Here is an 18,657-nt window from a genome sequence, read left to right as displayed (position 1 = left end):
ATCTCTGTTTTTTAAAATAAAAATTAAAGCAAAAGTATCCTTCCAAGCACCCCCAAAAATAGAATAGGAGGGAAAGACTAATAATAATGAGAGTTTTCCTTCTCCAACATTCCCTGAAAATTGATGGCAGGTCTCATTTTGATGTGTTGTGTTTATAAGCACAGACTTTGGAGGGGGCACTGATAAACAGCACTGGCAGAAATATGACTATCTGCCCTTGATTCTTTTCACATGTTCTCCAGGATTCTACCTTCTCTGCTACCAGCCACTTCACTAACTTTTTCTGGAGAGATGACTTCAAAATACTCAAAGTCACAAGAGAAATACACAGAAACAATTAATGTTGCACAGTGTTGACCCAGTCATTCTGTAAATTGCTGCAGAAAAATTGGATGTATTTATTATATATTTTACACAAATTGGAAAGAAAGCAAAGTTATTTAGTAAGGTAACTATATTCGTCCAGAATCTTGCTGTGACAGTCTTCTTCTGGGAACAGACTTTGCTTACTCCAGCCACTGGGGTAGCTGGGCTAAATACAGTACCTAATGTTTCCTTGACCACAGGGACTGGTCTAAGGAATGGGTAATGAGCCAGTATAAATCACTGAATTCTTCCCCTAGGATTTTTCATCTCGAAGCTAGACAAACCAGCTTTTTCTGCTGGTTATACAGTGGTGAGAATATGAGCCTAGAGGCCAGGAATGGTGGCTCATGACTGTAATCCCAGCACTTTGGGAGACTGAAGCAGGAGGATTGCTTGAGCTCAGTTCAAGACCAGCCTGGGCAACATGGCAAGACTTTATCTTTACAAAAAAAAAATAAATAAAAATTAGCCAGGCATGGTAGCCTGCATCTGTGGTCCCAGCTACTGGGGAAGTTAAGGCAGGAGGATCACTCAAGCCTGGGAGGTGGAGGTTGCAGTGAGCCGTGTTTGTGGGACTGCACTCCAGCCTGGGTGATACAGCAAGATCCTGTCTCCAAAAAAAAAAAAACAAGTAACATGAGCCCAGAGCTCCCATAACCATGTCCATGACCTTCATCATGTGAAGAACCCAGTTGACTGTGAGGTCTCTTACCTGCAAAGATAAATAGAGGTGAGAGGTTTGGGGTTGTATTGATGGGATGTAAACATCTGTTCTTGTTCACAGGCCTGGCTCTGCTCTACCCTTATTCTTCTCAGGTTGGTAACATGTGCCAACCAACTTCCCCTTTTGCTTAAGCTTGTAGAAATAAGTTTCTGTTACCTGTAACAAAATATATCTTATCTGCTTAGCTCCAGTTCCATATATCTGAGTGACTACTAGATATCTCCCTTTGGATGTTTCCTGGTACTTCAAACTTGTATCTGTAATAAAATGCATCTTTCTTCTCTTCTGTACTCTACCTATCCTATTTCCTCTATTCTCTCAATCTGGTTACCAACATCTACCCAGCTGCCCAAGCCAGAAATCTATAGCTCTTCTAGACTTCTTTCTACCTGATCCCCCATCTCTCAATATCTAATAGGTTTCTAAGTGCTATTCCTCTTCTTAAATATTTATCCTATCTCTTATCCCCTATTCTAGTATCCTTGATACCTCTTCTGTTTTCCTTCCCCCACTATACTGAAAAGACCAAATCTCAGAATGCTTACGCTCCCCACTGCCTCTGTTCAATGGGGTCCCTGTCCCCTTCTGATAAAACTTCTGGTCCCAGATGATTGGTCCAGAGCAGTCAGCATAAAGCCTGGTCAGTAACATATAAGAAAGTGTGGCAAGAAAATTCTCTCAAACAGAGAACAAACACACCAATCAGATTGTTTCCTATGAGGAGATCAGTACCTGAGACACGAAGAGGGCTACTCAGTTGCCAAACAGAGGCTGAAGATATGCAGAGAGAAGGCAGAGGTGACAACAAGCAGGCTTTGGAAACTTGAATAAACAGAAAATGAGTCAGCCAAAACTTCCGGGTGTTCTGAACGGAAGGTAAAGTGATTGTCTGAAGGAATGGAAATGAATAGAGGAATGAAATCACCATGATAGAAAAGGGCCAACTCTTGCTGTGAGGATACAACAAAATAACACTAGAATTGCCCCAGAACCTGAACTGCTTTCCAATTCCTAAAGTATATATACTGCAATCTGTATGAAGCACGGCTGGATGACAATACGTTGCTTCTTGTGTGAATTCTGGGTTCCCATGAGATTCTTGTTATCCCTATGGCCTCAACACACAACACCATAAATTCTAGTTGTATAAATTAGTTCCCCAACCAAATGATGCTCTGCCATATCTGTTTATGTGCATACGATTTCCTCCAATTGGAACAATTCCTCTCATCTCCCATACAAATACCCCTAACTTTGTCTGCCTACCATGTACTCACCTTTTAAGACTGAGCTCAGGGTCCTCCAAGCAGCTTTCTATAACTCAGCCAGGTTAGCTCCTCTTCCTTTACTCTAGCACATTGTAATTGTATGTCTTCATAACTAAAATATGACCTTCTTTTGTTTACCTTTGTATCCCCAGGGCCTGGCCCAGTACCCAGGACAAAGCAGACATTTACTGAATGCCATCGTTTTGGTTAAAGCTCTCAGTTGCTAGACTCTTTGAATAAACAATAAATGTACTAGCCTTCCATTATCACCCCTCTTCCAATATATCTAATTGCAGCCTGCAGTATCTGAAGTGGGCCACGGTACTATAAAAAGACAATGATTCTATTGCTTTTACGTAAGATTTCCTCAGCTCAGAATGCCCTTCTCACCCGTTCCTCAACTTCCTCCAAGAATAGAAGTAGGAAGCCCAGAATTGACTGCACTAGTTCAGGCAAGAGAGGAACATGGCCTGGACTAAGGAGTATTGGTGAGGTAAGAGGTAGTGATACATTCTGGAGGTGGAATAGGCATTAGGTACTTGGTGAAGATTTGGTTATAAGAGGGGGAAGAGAGGCATATCAAAAATGAATCCTGGAGTTTGAGACCAGCCTGGCCAACACGGTGAAACTAAAAACATAGTTCTAATAAGAACAGTTCAGTTTCTACTAAAAATACAAAAATTAGCTGGGGCTATAATCCTAGCAATTCAGGAGGCTGAGGCAGGAGAATCGCTTGAATCCAGGAGGCAGAGGTTGCAGTGAGCTGAAATCGCACCACCACACTCTAGCCTGGACAACACAGTGAGATTCTGTAGTAAAAAAAAAAAAAGAATAAATCCTTTGGCCTCAGCCTTGGCTGCACTGTCGGCTTCCCTGGTTTTGAGGCTTTTGGACTTGGACTGAGCCAGGCTACCGGCTTCTCTTTTTCCCCAGCTTGCAGATAGCCTATTGTGGGATTTTGTCTTGTAACTGTGTAAGCCAATTCTCCCTAATAAACTCCCTTTTATATATACATTTATATTATTGGTTCTGCCCCTCTGGAGAACCCTAACACAGTATCATTCAGTGACATTAAGTACATTGACAGTGTTTTGCAATCACCATTACCACCTATCCCCAGAACTCTTTTCATCTACCCAAACTGCAAAACTTCTTACATGAAACACTATTTTCCCATTTCCCCTTCCTCCTAGTCCCTGGTATCCACCATTCTTCTTTCTGTCTGTATGAATTTGACTACTCTATGCACCTCCTATAAGTACTATTGTATAGTATTTATTCTTTTGTGACAGGCTAATATCACTTAGCATAATGTCTTCAAGGTTCATCTATGTTGTAGCCCATGTCAGAATTTCCCTCCTTTTTAAGAAATAATATTCCGCTGTATGTGTATACCACATTTTATTTATCCAGTCATCCTTCAATGGACATTTAGGTTGCTTCCATCTTTTGGCTATTGTGAATAAAGTTGCTGTGAACATGGATGTACAAATGTCTGTTCAAGTCCCTGCTTTTAATTTTTTGGGTATATAGTCAGAAGATAAATTGCCGATCATGTGGTAATTCTGAAGGTTTTTTTGAGGAAGTATCATACTGTTTTCCATAGTGGCTACAATATTGTATGTTCCTATCAGCAATGCACGAGGGTTCTAATTCCTCCACATTCTTGCCAACACTTGTTATTGTCTGTTTTTTTTTTTTTAATTTTAATAACAGCTATCCTAATGGGCCTGAAGTGGTATCTCAGGGTTTTAACATTTATCTAATGATGAGTGATGATGAATATCTTTTCATGTGCTTATGGGCCACCTGTATATTTTTTTTGGAGAAATGTCTATTCAAGTTCTTTGTCTATTTTTCAATCAGGTTGCTTTTGTTTTTGAGTTTATAGTTATTTTGTAATAAGAACCAGTTCTAGGAATACGAGTCTAGGTCTTCAAAGCATGAGAGTAAGTGTATTAGGATGGCATGAAAATGCTAGGGACCTTGGGAAAAGAGGCAGAAAGAGGTGAAGGTGCCAAAGAAAATTTAAAAAATTTTAAGTCTGGCTGGGTGTGGTAGCTCATGCCTATCATCCCAGCACTCTGGGAGGCTGAGACAGGGGGACTGCTTGAGCCCAGGAGTTCAAGACCAGCCTAGGCAACATAGTGAGATTCTGTCTGTATAAAAAATAAAAACATTAGCCAGGTGTGGAGCTATGTGCCTGTAGTCCCAGCTATTCAGGAGGCTGAGGTGGCAGGATTGCTTGAACCTGGGAGGTAAAGACTGCAGTGAGCTGAGATTGTGCAATTGCATTCCAGCCTGGGTGACAGAGAGAGAGAGACTGTCTCAAAAGCAAACAAATAAAACAAAAAAAAATTTTTAAGTCTCACTCTTTGGGGAAGAGTAAACAAAATACACTCAGGATTCTGGGCTTATTTTAGTATTGTAGTTTGAGAACTGTATAAGTTAAGCAAGCATTGGACTACCTTGTGAACCTAACCACTATATAAGAACACTACTTATATAAAAATATAAAAAATGCCCTGTCTTATAAACCTTTAATTTAAATGTAAACTTTTGGTATCTAATTCATGTATAAGCTGATGACTATTTACATACTAAGATTTAAACTTGGAAAGTATGTTGGTTGCATTAATGAATTACAGAATAATTATCATATAATACTTTAAATTGGGAATTTAATATTTTTCAATCACCAGAAATTCATTTGCATGAATCATTTGTGGTATACCAGAATAAGAAAATACACATGATACAGAGTTATGGAACCAATGGATAGTCATGATATAGGTGATAGAAACATCAAGACAAAGCAATTATATACAGATAGAGACAAGGGTTGAGGAAAGAGTAAAGGTGCATAGAAATCTGTGCTGTTAAATAAAGTAGCTATAGAAAACAGTATTACTGATCACTAGTAATAGATAACTAACAACCAAAAATATCAACTTTAAATTAGATAAATTTTATTATTTTTAAAGTAACCATTTTATTTATCTATTGAAAACTGATAAACTACTAGATTATGAATTTTTGGTAAAACGTTAGAAGACCGAGGTTAGAGAAATAACCTATCATATGGTTGTATAGTGTAATTTACATATTTTAGCATAAATATAACATTATTTTGAAGTATATCTAATTTTTAATGTTTTATACTTTTATATTCCCTATAAAATAACCTATAGTTAAGAAAACATACCATTCTCTCAAAGCAAAATAAAACAAAGCTTTCTTTAATCTGAAACTAAAGATGAGCTTTCCATTTCTTGTCAGGATCCGTGTTGCTAACTGTAGAAAGAAAATCAGAGAGTAAAAATTTAACAATAGATAAGTAAATGCACTGGATTTTAAGTTACCTTGTGGCTAGAAAAAGCACTCATTCTTAAAATAATTTTGTTGCTCAGTATAAAGTTGGGTATTTTCGGTACATGTAAAAACATTGCTAAGGCTTCTACATCAAATTCAAGCTTAGAATTCTGGATTTTAAGGATTACATTTCTATAAAGATTATTAGTTTGACAAACTAACACTAGAAAATAATTACATAATTACTGCTTTGACATCTCTGAGTTTACTACCTTTACCACTGTTTAAAATCTTTAGCTGTTCCCAAACCTACCACATGTAAAATTCTTCGTGGTTTTTGGGTCTGGGAGAAGAGAAGTTATCTTCCTACTACATGTCTTTGCCATTCTGGTGGGTAAGGATTGGAATGCCAACTGAGATTCTAATTCCCATGGGAGCTTTTGGTTCCAACTTGTGGTCAACTGGCCCTGTGCTAATGACCTTCCTAGCACCTGTCTCACCAACTTAAAGTGATATTCATGGGAGAACTCTGATGGGTATTATTTTTCCTCGAAGGAAACTAAGGCATCTGTAAAAATATTTTAAATGCTGGTAATAGAAGAAAATTTGGAAGCATACTCACATATTTTTCCCTCTTTTTCTAGTTTTTTCAAATGAAGTAAGAGATTACGTTTAGCCATTTCATGTAAATTCTCAGGAGTATTCTAAAAGAAAAATGAAGGTGAAAAAAATTCCTTTTTTTTTCTTAAAAAGAACAGTTAATTTTTTTGAAAGCTTTGAAGAAAAGCAAAATGTAACAAAAGTTTATCTTAAACACATTTTTTTTTTTTTGAGACAGAGTCTCGCTCTGTCACCAGGTTAGAATGCAGTGGTGCATCTCGGCTCACTGCAACCTCCGCCTCCCGGGTTCAAGCAATTCTCCTGCCTCAGCCTCCCGAGTGGCTGGGACTACAGGTGAGTGCCACCACGCCCAGCTAATTTTTGTACTTTTAGTAGAGACGGGGTTTCACCATGTTGGCCAGAATGGTCTCGATCTCTTGACCTTGTGATCCGCCCGCCTCGGCCTCCCAAAGTGCTGGGATTACAGGCGTGAGCCACTGTGCCCGGCCTATCTTAAACACGTTTTTAACTTGTTTAACATTGTTAACAATTTCACTTTGTATACATCTTGTTTTATATTCTATATATACTCCTATAGATAGAATAGGTTGTAAGCGCCATAAAGACAGTAGCAGTATCTTTTTTTTTTTTTTTTTTTGAGACAGAGTTTCACTCTTGTCACCTAGGCTGGAGTGCAATGGCACAATCTCGGCTCACTGCAACCTCCACCTCCCAGGTTCAAACTATTCTCGTGCGTCAGCCTCCCGAGTAGCTAGGATTACAGGCGTGTGCCACCATGCCTTGCTAATTTTTGTATTTTTAGTAGAGATGGGGTTTCACCATGTTGGCCAGATTGGTTTCGAACTCCTGACCTCGGGTGATCTGCCCGCCTCAGCCTCCCAAAGTGCTGGGATTACAGGCATGAGCCACCATGCCCGGCCCAGCAGCAGTATCTGTTTTGTTCATTGCTGAATATTCAGTGTTTAGCACAATACATAGCAGAAACACATTAATATTTTATGAATGAATAAATGTAAAAATTATTCTTAGAAAGTTTTCATGATGCCACAGACAGTTGGCCCTATAATTTAGTTATTAGGTTACAGGGTAATATCTTTGTATATTTTAATTTAAATTTAATTTTTTAAAAAAAGTTTTTGGGCCAGGCACAGTGACTCACACCTGTAATCCCAGCACTTTGGGAGGCTGAGGCGGGTGGATCACCTGAGGTCAGGAGTTCGAGACCAGTCTGACCAACATTGAGAAACACCATCTCTACTAAAAACACAAAATTAGCTGGGTATGGTGGCACATGCCTGTAATTCCAGCTACTTGGGAGGCTGAGGCAGGAGAATCACATGAACCCAGGAGGCAGAAGTTGTGGTGAGCCAAGATGGCGCCATTGCACTCCAGCCTGGGCAACAAGAGCAAAACTCCATCTCAGAAAAAAAAGTTTTTGAGATACAGTCTTGCACTGTCACCTAGGCTGGTGTGCAATGGTGCGATGTTGGCTCACTGCAGCCTTGACTTCCCAGGCTCACGTGATCCTCCCATCTCAACCACCCGAGCAGCTGGGATCACAGGCATGTTCCACGACGTCTGGCTCATTTAAAAAAATTTTTGTAGAGATGAGGTCTCACTATGTTGCCCAAGCTTGTCTCGAACTCCTAGGCTGAAGCAAACCTCCCACTTAGCCTCCCAAAATACTGGGATTACAGGGGTGAGCCACCATGCCTGGCCACAAAAGCTTACATTTTTAACCTCTAAGCTATGCTACCTACACGGCAGACATCTAATAAACATTTGCTGAAAAACTGAATTATACTGATTGCTATATAGTGCTGTCAATACAGTGATATTCTCAGAGGCCAGTGAGGTGTAAGGCTCTTTCCCAACATACTATTTTACTCATGTTCTTTGATTTTTTTTTTCTTTTTCTCCATTGTTTGGCATTGCTACTACTTCTCACTGCTTTGCTACTACTTCTCACTGCTTTGCTACTGCTTCTCACTGTTAACATCCCAATATTTGTGTCTAGCAGGTCACCCCTCCTCTCTTGGTGTAGGCTAGGACACGAGATAATCAAGATGGCTAGAATAATGCAAAAATTATTACAAAATGTAATCATCAGGCTGTTGGTAGTTTCTCCTACATAGTTAGGCAGTTTCTCCTACATAGTTAAGTATATAAAGTTCAATGATGGCTCGAAATGGCTATTTTTGTTCTCTAAGGCCAGTTTTTGTTTAATTTTAGCACTGCAGAAAGTTTAGGCTGCTGGTCTCAAATCTAGAAAAGTGGCATAACTTCTGATCTGGGATATAAGTTTATCATTTCTATAGTCTACTAAATAGATAATTCTAATAAATTTGTGGCTACAAATAAGAAAACTGAAAATTACCTTGTAAATAATTTTTACAAGCTCCATTACTGTAAATGATTTCTCAAAGTTCTCACGAAATAATGTAAGAATTTGCTGCTCTCGAATATTTCTGTGAGAAATGTATTGTTGAATTTTAGCTTCAGCATTATGAATTACTGGGCCATGTCCTGAATTAAAATAATTGTAAGAGTTACTTCAGCCAGACAAAAAAATACTAAGTACAACAGAAGCTAACTCACTCTATTTAAAAATAATTCATATATCGAAAAAGCATACTAAATGTCAAATATGAACTATTTGGAAAGCTATACAGGTGAAAGAGATTTAAAAATTATATACAATGCCCCCCAATTAGAAAATTATAGCAAATACAATCTATAGAAAATATTGTGTACATTAAAAATATGGAATAAAAATTTAACAATAAAACACAGCAATAAAAATAGCAACTACAATAACAATAGGTAATGTTTATGTAGTGGTATGTGCTAGGCACTGCCCTAAATGCTTAACATACAAGAATCCCATGAAGTAAGTACAATTATTACACCTTTCTTATGGCAGAAACTGAGACATACGGAGGATAAATAATCCATCCACGGTTATATAGCTAAGAAGGGGTGGAGTTAGGATTCTGACAGGATCTCTTAACCACTCTGTGCTCTTGAACATTAGGCTAAGCTTATAAAATACTGCAAAAGGACAATGTAAAAAGCAGTTTCATGTACATGTCCAAGCTCTATTAAAAATTCACAAGACCCACAGTAAAACTTTAAGAATCCTATGTATAGGCTTATGTATGTCAGAAATTTTGACAACCCAGATTAAGTTATACTATAATTTGCTTCCCCTTTAAGACAGTACACATTAATATTATATAAGTCTGCAAGAATGATGTTCTTAAATATTTGAGAACAAAATATCCAGAAGCAGGCTAACCTATTATGGGATCTGGTTAGACACAGACCTATCAATTATTCACTGTGTGGCTAATAAATGAGGAAGTATTTGAATCTCTCTAAGCTGTTTCTTCTGCTGTGTGGTGAGGAAACCACTACCTACTTTACAGGGTTTTGGTGAGGATGACAACTGTAAAGGCCCCTGCACAAAACCTGATGGCTAGAAGACTTTAATATATGGTAGCTATGGCTACAGAGCATAATTTACATATAAACAACTGCTGTGCTAGTAAGCCAGTTCACTGGATTCACTAAAGCACTCTAGAATCTTTACTAGGTAGCCTCTCATTAGCTTAGCTTGAATGTGAATTCACTGAACGTCTGCCCTCTGCCCTCTTCGCTTTAAAAATAGCCGTCCTTAGCAAAAACAAAGCAAAACAAACAAACCCCCCCAAAGCTATCAGCCCGCAATCCTTTAATGTCATCATATTAATCTAAATGCCCAGCTCTACTGTATGTTTTCTATTCCCCCAGCAGTAGGAACTCATCGCAGAGTGTAAATGTGTTGAAGATACTGGATGGACGGATCTTTCAGTGGCTTGGCTAGGAGCAAGTTAGAAGAACTTAGAAAATTAAGTGACCTAGTCCCTTTTTCCTTTTGGGCCTTTTTGTTGGGTCCTGTGTCTTTCTTAGCCTTTTTTTTTTTTTTTTTTTTTGAGAAGGAGTCTCACTCTGTTGCGTGATCTCTGCTCACGGCAACCTCTGCCTCCCAGGTTCAAGTGATTTTCCTGCCTCAGTCTCTTGAGAAGCTGGGATTACAGGTGCCCATCAAGACGCTTGGCTAATTTTTGTATTTTTAGTAGGGATGGGGTTTCGCCATGTTGGCCAGGCTGGTCTTGAACTCCTGACCTCAGGTGATCTGCCTGCCTTGGCCTCCCAAAATGCTGGGATTACAGGCGTGAGCCACTGCACCTGGCCATTTCTTAGCTCTTAAGATGAAGGAGAGATTGATATTGTAGAACAGTCTAGTGAGATCTCTGACACTAACATGTTTCTTTTTCTGGAGAATGGAAATAAAGATACCATTTTATAGTTGATACAGAAGCTACTGGTATTTCAATATTGTAAATTAAAGAAACTAAAGCTCAGAGGTCAAACATTACCCAAAGTTATACAGCTAAAATGTGGTCCAAATACAAATCAAGTTAACAAAAATAACGGTGGCTTATGGAATGAAAATATTTTCCCATTTCAATGTAAGTATATTTCTTTTTAACAGTTCTATTAATAACTATATGTTGAAAAACAACCCTCACATCTTTATCAAAAGTTATTAATATGGCTCTTGGCCTTCTCTTTAACTGCACAGCTAGACAGGACTTAGGGGTGTATTTTCTTTTTTTTTTTTTTTGAGACAGAGTTTCGCTCTGTTGCCCAGGCTGGAGTGCAATGGCGGATCTTGGCTCATTGCAACCTCCACCTCCCAGGTTCAAGCAACTCTCCTGCCTCAGCCTCCCGAGTAGCTGGGATTATAGGTACCCGCCACCACGCCTGGGTAATTTTTGTATTATTAGTAGAGACAGGGTTTCACCATGTTGGCCAGGCTGGTCTCGAACTCCTGACCTCAGGTGATCTGCCCACCTAGGCCTCTCAAAGAGGGGTATATTTTAAAGAAGTAGTTTGTATGTTTTTTTTTCCCCCAGACAGAGTCTTGCTTCTGTCGCCCAGGCTGGCATGCAGTGGTGCGATCTCAGCTGACTGCAGCTTCCACCTCCCAGGTTCAAGCGACTCTCCTGTCTCAGCCTCCCAAGTAGCTGGGATTATAGGCGTGCGCCGCCACACTCAGCTAATTTTTTTATTTTTAGTAGAGATGCGGTTTCACCATGTTGGCCAGGCTGGTCTTGAACTTCTGACCTCATGATCTGCCCGCCTTGGCATTCCAAAGTGCGGGGATTACAGGTGTGAGCCACTGAGCCTGGCCTTATATGTTATCTCTTCAAGGTCAAATACATACAGAGACAAGCCAAATGAACCTTCCTCATTTGACACAAATGGTTTGCTAGGTTTGAAAAACTACCCACTTTGGCATGCCTGTAAACCCAGCGCTTTGGGAGGTTGAGGTGGGAGGACTGCTTGAGGTCAGGAGTTTGAGAACAGCCTGGAAAACATAGCAAGACCTTGTCTCTATTTAAAAATATAAAAAAATTAAAAAATTACCCACCTGGATATATAATATCAGCTTTGATTTTCAGTAACTCTTTTAAAGAGTTCATATAGTCATAGAGGTCTTCAAATACCGTTGTTCCTTCCCCTAGGATGCAATCTCCAGAAAAGATAGCATTTTCCTCTTCTAAGAGTAGAGCCATATGATCGTCAGTGTGGCCAGGTGTATATAGAACTCTGGTTGAAAGAAGAAATAAGGAATAATAACAATTATGAACTCAAGCTTAGAAGAAATTTTGAGAAGTAAATTATTCTCTATCCTTATCTTTAGACACAAATAAACAGATGAGTTAAAAAGCTTTTTTTTTCTTGAACCCACTGAAAATTATCATTAGAAAATTATCTCCTTTAACTAAACCAAGATTCTCACTCTGAAGTAAAATTTAATACTTTTCCCACCCTTTTTCTTTTCTTTTTTTAAGACAGGGTCTCACTCTGTTGCCCAGGCTGCAGTGCAGAGGCAGGATCACAGGTCACTGTAGGCTCAATCTTCCGGGCTCAAGTGACCCTCCCACCTCAGCCTCCTGAGTAGCTGGAACCACAGGTGTGGGCCACCAAGCCTGGCTAGTTTATTTTTATTTTTATTTTTTGTAGAGACAGGATCTCACAATATTGACCGGGCTGGTCTTGAACTCTTAGACTCAAGCAATCCTACCACCTCGGCCTCCCAAAGTGCTGGGATTACAGGTATGAGCCACCTCGTCCGGCCTCCTACCATTTTTCTTATCTTATAAATAATAAGCACTGATTATAACAAATTTGGAAAATAGAAAAGGAAAGTGTTTAAAAGAAATGAACATCAACAATCATTTCTATTCCTCAGAGGGAGTGCTTTTATTATTACAGAATATATATTTTTTGATTTTCTATGCATATTTATATTTTAAAAACAAAACTGTGATATTGTTTTAATACCTGATTTTTGAATTCTTATTATATTGTACTTTCCTACATCATTATATGTTTACATCATTTTATACACACACACACACACACACACACACACGTTTATTTATTTTTGAGATAGGTCAAGGTCTTCCTATGTTTTCCAAGCTGTTCTCACCCAGGCTGAAGTGTGGTGGCGTGATCCTGGCTCACTGCAGCCTCGACCTCCTGGGCTCAAGCAATTCTCCCACTTCAGCCTCCCGAGTAGTTGGGAGCACAGGTATGTGCCACCACGCTTGGCTAATTTATTTTTATTTTTTGTAAAGACAAGATCTCTTTATGTTGCCTAGGCTGACATCAGTATATACTTTTCAAAGACAAGTATTTAAGTGCTTAGCATAGTAGATGGCACAAAGTTGCATGCTTAATAAATGGTAAAAAATTTATTTTAGTAGTTATTATCTAAAAGCTTAAAAGAAACTTTCTTAACAGGCAGAAGGTGGTCAGAAAAAGACTCTTTTTTTTTTTTTAAATTATACTTTCAGTTTTAGGGTACATGTGCACAACGTGCAGGTTAGTTACATGTATACACATGCCATGTTGGTGTGCTGCACCCAGTAACTCGTCAAATATTTAACATTAGGTATATCTCCAAATGGTATCCCTCCCCCCCCCGCCCACCCCACAATAGGCCCCGGTGTGTGATGTTCCCCTTCCTGTGTCCATGTGTTCTCATTGTTCAATTCCCATCTATGAGTGAGAACATGCGGTGTTTGGTTTTTTGTCCTTGTGATAGTTTGCTGAGAATGATGGTTTCCAGCTTCATCCATGTCCCTACAAAGGACATGAACTCATCATTTTTTTATGGCTGCATAGTATTCCATGGTGTATATATGCCACGTTTTCTTAATCCAGTCTATCATTGTTGGACGTTTGGGTTGGTTCCACGTCTTTGCTATTGTGAATAGTGCTGCGATAAACATACGTGTGTATGTGTCTTTACAGCAGCACGATTTATAATCCTTTGGGTATATACCCAGTAATGAGATTGCTGGGTCAAATGGTATTTCTAGTTCTAGATCCCTGAGGAATCGCCACACTGACTTCCACAATGGTTGAACTAGTTTATAGTCCCACCAACAGTGTAAAAGTGTTCCTATTTCTCCACATCCTCTCCAGCACCTGTTGTTTCCTGACTTTTTAATGATCGCCATTCTAACTGGTGTGAGATGGAATCTCATTGTGGTTAAGAGCTTCTGCACAGCAAAAGAAACTACCATTAGAGTGAACAGGCAACCTACAGAATCGGAGAAAATTTTTGCAATCTACTCATCTGACAAAGGGCTAACAAATTTACTAAAAAAAAAAAACAACCCCATCAAAAAGTGGGTGAAGGATATGAACAGACACTCTCAAAAGAAGACATTTATGCAGCCAAAAGACACATGAAAAAATGCTCATCATCACTGGCCATCAGAGAAATGCAAATCAGAAAAAGACTCTTTAATCTGTTTTTTTCTCTCTAATTAAAAATTTTAAGACAGAGCCGTGTTTTATAAATTTTACCCTATATAAGAAATTTAACATGCTTTTATTTCCTTTTTCCTTTCCTCCAATTTTCAGTTTTTGTTGACAAAACTGATTATAATACTTTTAAAGTATGACAGGTATTTTATTTCAAAAATTCTTATTTACATTTATATTGTTTTGTAACTATGCCAACAATAAACCAGTTAAAAAGCTGAGTTCAAATAATCTGTTCTGCAAAGCACCCCCTGACTTCTCAGCAATATGCAGACTTAATTCTCTGTACTGGTCACCGTTGCCTCTATATTCTTCTTCTACTTTGAATTATATGTTATTCTGTAGGCTTCACGTAGTTTTGTTGACTATTCTACCTCACAAGGTTATGAGTTCCAGAAGGGCAGGACTCTCATCTCATTTTCATTTTTATACACTCAGTACTTGGCACTTAGTAGTAGTTAATTTCAGTAATAGATTGCTTTCCATGTACCAGGCAGTGTCTTCAGGGATTTACACATATTACACATTTAATCCTTACACTACTTTGGGTTGGGCATTATTAACCTCTCCATTTTACATAATCACAGCAAATAGCAATAAATGTCTGAAGGAATATGGTTTAAATTATATTTTATTTCGTTTAAGAGGATAATTACCTGCTATTCTAGTCAGTATTGAGTTTTTATGTGCTTGGAATATATATATCCCTATCTATATATATAATTTTTTTTTTTTGAGACAGGGTCTCGCTCTGTCGCCAAGACTGGAGGGCAGTGGTGCAATCTTGGCTCACTGCAACCTCGGCCTCCCAGGTTCAAGAAATTGTCCTGCCTCAGCCTCCCGAGTAGCTGGGACTACAGGTGCCCACCACCACGCCTGGCTAATTTTTGTATTTTTAGTAGAGATGGGGTTTCACCATGTTGGCCAGGGTGGTCTCAAACTCCTGACCTCAAGTGATCTGCCCGCCTTGGCCTCCCAAAGTGCTGGGATTACAGGCGGGAGCCACTGTACCAGCCATGCTTGGAATATACTTAATAAATCTTCCCAATAATGGAATATTTTGTGGGAATAGGGTAAATGTGATGACATATAGATGAGTGGTAAGTGACTTATCAGACAGGAGAAAATCGAAGCTAAATAAGCAGCAGGGAAAGCTGAGAACCAATCAGATTTGCACTGCAGAATTCCTCAAAGTCTAAGGATTTAGGAAATCTGGAAGTGGAGGGTGAAGTGGAAGGAAGGTGGCTGAAATAAGAAGTCTGTTGAAAGTCTTTTTAACAAACATTCAGATCCTCAGAGTCTCTTCCCACTCTGAGTTGAGAAGTGCCCCAATCTCACTAAGGGAAACGCTGGAGGTTTGATCTTTGAAGAGGGTAAAACAGAGGCATAGATGGAGGAAGTGACAATATACTAAAAAAAAGGAAGATGACAAGAATATATGTAGATTCCTATGCCTTCTTTCCACATTCAGCTTCTATAATTCTAGCAGCCAGGCCTTTATGCTACATGAAGATTAGAAGAGTCTTTTTCTAAGTTATTTCACCAGCTCAGGAAGAAAGACTCTATGATACCAATGTTGGAAAGTTCCCAACTGAAGAGCTCATCCAGATTATCCTACAGTGAGGCCTAAAGCCTACGGAAGACTCCCCCTCACATTCTCAGAGCTCCCAAACAGCTCTGTAGTTTCCATCAGAACGCAATTAGTAAACATCAGAAGATAATCAGGATTACTAGGCATCTAAGGAAAGTTATGTTGAAGACAGTGAATAAAAATGAACAAGCAAACAAAGGAGGTTATGAAGAAAATTTCCAAAACAACCAAACCCCACAGAATATAATATCCTCAGCAAAAAAAGAAGAAATTGCAACTATGAAACAAGAATAGGTTAGTATAAAAGGAACATTTTGGGAACAAAAAGAGTTTCTGAAAATTACAAATCTGAGAACAGAAATAAAAACATGTAGTAAGATGAGGCGATAAAGTTAATAAAAATCTCCCAGAAAGTATAGTAAAAAGGAAAAAAAGATGAAAAATGAGAGAGAAAAAAATAAAGTTAGAGTAGTATAGGAGTTCTAACAAAATAATAGGAATTTTAGTAAATGAAACAGCACAAAAGAGATGAGAGAAAATAAGCACCTCAAGAAAAATTTTTGGAACTGAAGGACACGTTTCCAGACTGAAAAGGCCTATCATGGATTCATAAAGACTCGCTTTGACTAAAACTATAGTCAACTCCTCTGAGTTTTTTCTGATGATGGGACTCAGAACACACTACTGCCAAAATATGGCACCTTTGCATGCTGAGGTAGGATCCTTTGATGAGGCAGTGGTTCCTTTGATGAAGGAATCACTGTGAAATTTCAGGATACAGTGGAAAAGAAGGAAAAAAGCAAAAGCCAGGGACCAAAGAAGTTCAGCAATCAGAAGGGCTTTAGATTTTCCTATTGCAATATTGAAACCAGAAGGAAATGAAACCTTGCAGAGAATACTGAGAATGAAAAATACTTTCAACTTAGAATCTCTACTCATAAATACCTTAAATAAAGTTAGATGAAAAAAGGATACTTTTAGACATCTAAGGTCTCAAAAATTCACCATTTCTCAGGAAGCTACTGGAGATGGGTTCCCCTAAAACAGAGGGGGTTTTAAGAAAGTTATGGGGCACTGGAGAAAGGAGATCCAACACTGGAGAGAGGCAAAGGGAAGCCCCAGGTGAGAGTGCAGGGAATTCTGAGATGACACCAGCACCAGGCCTGGAGGAAAACAAGTCGACAGCAGCAAGTTATTAGCTGGAAGGCTTAAAGGGTAGGTTCTTTCAGAAGATTAAATTGAGAGAGTCCATGATGCATTTAAACACCCTAAGGGAAGATTTATATACTCAGAGTTAAATTAGTGATAAATACATAGAAAACTATCCAAAATAACAAAGCAAAAACAATGACTAACTGCAGGAAAGCAGAAAAAAATGAGGATAGTTTACTACACGGTTCAGCCGTAAATAGTGTCTACAGTCATAACAACATCAACACCGAATGCTGATCTAACCAGCATTATGACATTGAGAGGTTAGAGGACAGGAATGGTGCTCACAAGTGGGAGAAGAGGAAAACCCAATTCTAATTTTTTCATAGTGGAAAGTTAATATCTCAAATTGAAAAATAAGATGTAGGAAAGAATCAAATAGTCCTCTAAGATTTGTAACTGTTACTGCCCCACTGTTTAATTTTTCTCCCTAGATGCAACCACTTTCACCTCTTAGCTAATCATTTGTGTCATTTGTCTGTTTGTTCCTGTACAACAAAACTATACCATTAAAGGTAATTATGTGTGTCTCTCTTCCTCGAGATCTTGATGAGCCTAGCCATGATATGTAAATGTTTTCAAGTTTGGATTTTAGATTCTAGAAGCCACAGTAATAAGTAAACCTTTTGAAAAATGTTTTTAAAAATTTTATTATTATTTTTAAGAGATGAGGGCTTACCCTGTCACCTAGTCTGGAGTGCAGTGGAGTGATCATGGCTCACTGCAGCCTTGAACTCCTGGCATCAAGGGATCCTCCCACCTTGGTCTCCCAAAGAGCTGGGATTACAGGTGTGAGCCACCATGCCCAGCCTAAGTAAACCTGTCTTTTTACAAGATAATCTGATTATAATTTAATTTAGAATACAAAACTCATTTAGGCCAACCTTATATTAAAAAATAATCTATAAAAAGTAGTATACAGAAATAAGCATAAAGTTATTTGTGTTAAGCTTAACTCACAGGACCACATTATTAATAAGCAACAGTGAAGCTCTAGTAAAAAGATGTGTGACTGTCATTAGAAACTAAAGGTTCAGTATTTTCACAGGATAATTCTACCAAACATTTAAAGGTCAGATTATTTCACTACTATGTACTTAAACTCTCCTGGAGCATAGAAAAAGGCCAGGTGTGGTAGCTCATGCCTGTAATCCCAGCACTTCGGGAGGCCTAGGCCAGAGGTCAGGAGTTCGAGATCAGCCTGGCCAACATGGCGAAACCCCGTCTCTACTAAAAATACAAAAATTAGCTGGGCGTGGTGGCGGATGCCTGTGATCTCAGCTACTCAGGAGGCTAAGGCAGGAGAATTGCTTGAACCCAGGAGGCGAAGGTTGCAGTGAGCCAACATTGTGCCACTGCACTCCAGCCTCGGCGACAAAGTGAGACTCTGTCTCAAAAAAAAAAAAAAAAGAAAAAGAAAAAGAAAAAAAAAAGAAACAGATAAAGCCCCAAACTGACAAAGGTACAAAAAGAAAAATACTACCCAATTTTATTACTATTCTAAAAATAATAACCAAAATATTAACAAAGAGAATCCAAAAGTACATTGAAAGATCATGACCAAATAAGGTTTATTAAAAAATGCAAGAATGCTCCAATATTTTAAGATCCCTGAAAATCATAGTAAAGATATGGAGGAAACTAATAAGTTCATCTCCCTAGACAGTGAAAAG

At 38.6% G+C, this 18,657-nt stretch overlaps 2 protein-coding genes across 10 annotated transcripts in view; one reads left to right on the top strand and one right to left on the bottom strand.

Moving 5' to 3' along the window:
• Positions 1–18,657, top strand: part of XKR9 (XK related 9) — a 114,120-nt gene that overhangs the window by 17,410 nt on the left and 78,053 nt on the right. The gene's annotated exons all lie outside the window — the stretch shown is intronic.
• The window catches only part of LACTB2 (lactamase beta 2), a 36,602-nt gene continuing 18,323 nt past the window's right edge, over positions 379–18,657 (bottom strand). Inside the window, exons 4-9 of one of the 3 annotated variants that reach the window (XR_010114400.1) lie at positions 11,771–11,949; positions 8,669–8,817; positions 6,293–6,374; positions 5,564–5,652; positions 1,823–1,979; positions 379–1,078 (exon numbers count right to left, since the gene is read on the bottom strand). Coding sequence is in view for 2 of the 3 variants with exons in the window: in XM_063612641.1 (XP_063468711.1) it covers positions 5,609–5,652; positions 6,293–6,374; positions 8,669–8,817; positions 11,771–11,949 (454 nt within the window). In the remaining variant the exon portion in view is untranslated. Of the gene's footprint in view, positions 1,079–1,822; positions 1,980–5,305; positions 5,653–6,292; positions 6,375–8,668; positions 8,818–11,770; positions 11,950–18,657 lie in introns of those variants that run through there. The other 2 variants (XM_063612641.1, XM_055298000.2) reach the window with 2 other exon arrangements.

Source organism: Symphalangus syndactylus, chromosome 11 (assembly GCF_028878055.3).
Source record: "Symphalangus syndactylus isolate Jambi chromosome 11, NHGRI_mSymSyn1-v2.1_pri, whole genome shotgun sequence".
Taxonomy (NCBI): Eukaryota; Metazoa; Chordata; class Mammalia; order Primates; family Hylobatidae; genus Symphalangus; species Symphalangus syndactylus.
Note: the sequence above shows the minus strand (reverse complement) of the source record. Positions and strands in the feature narration are given on the sequence as shown.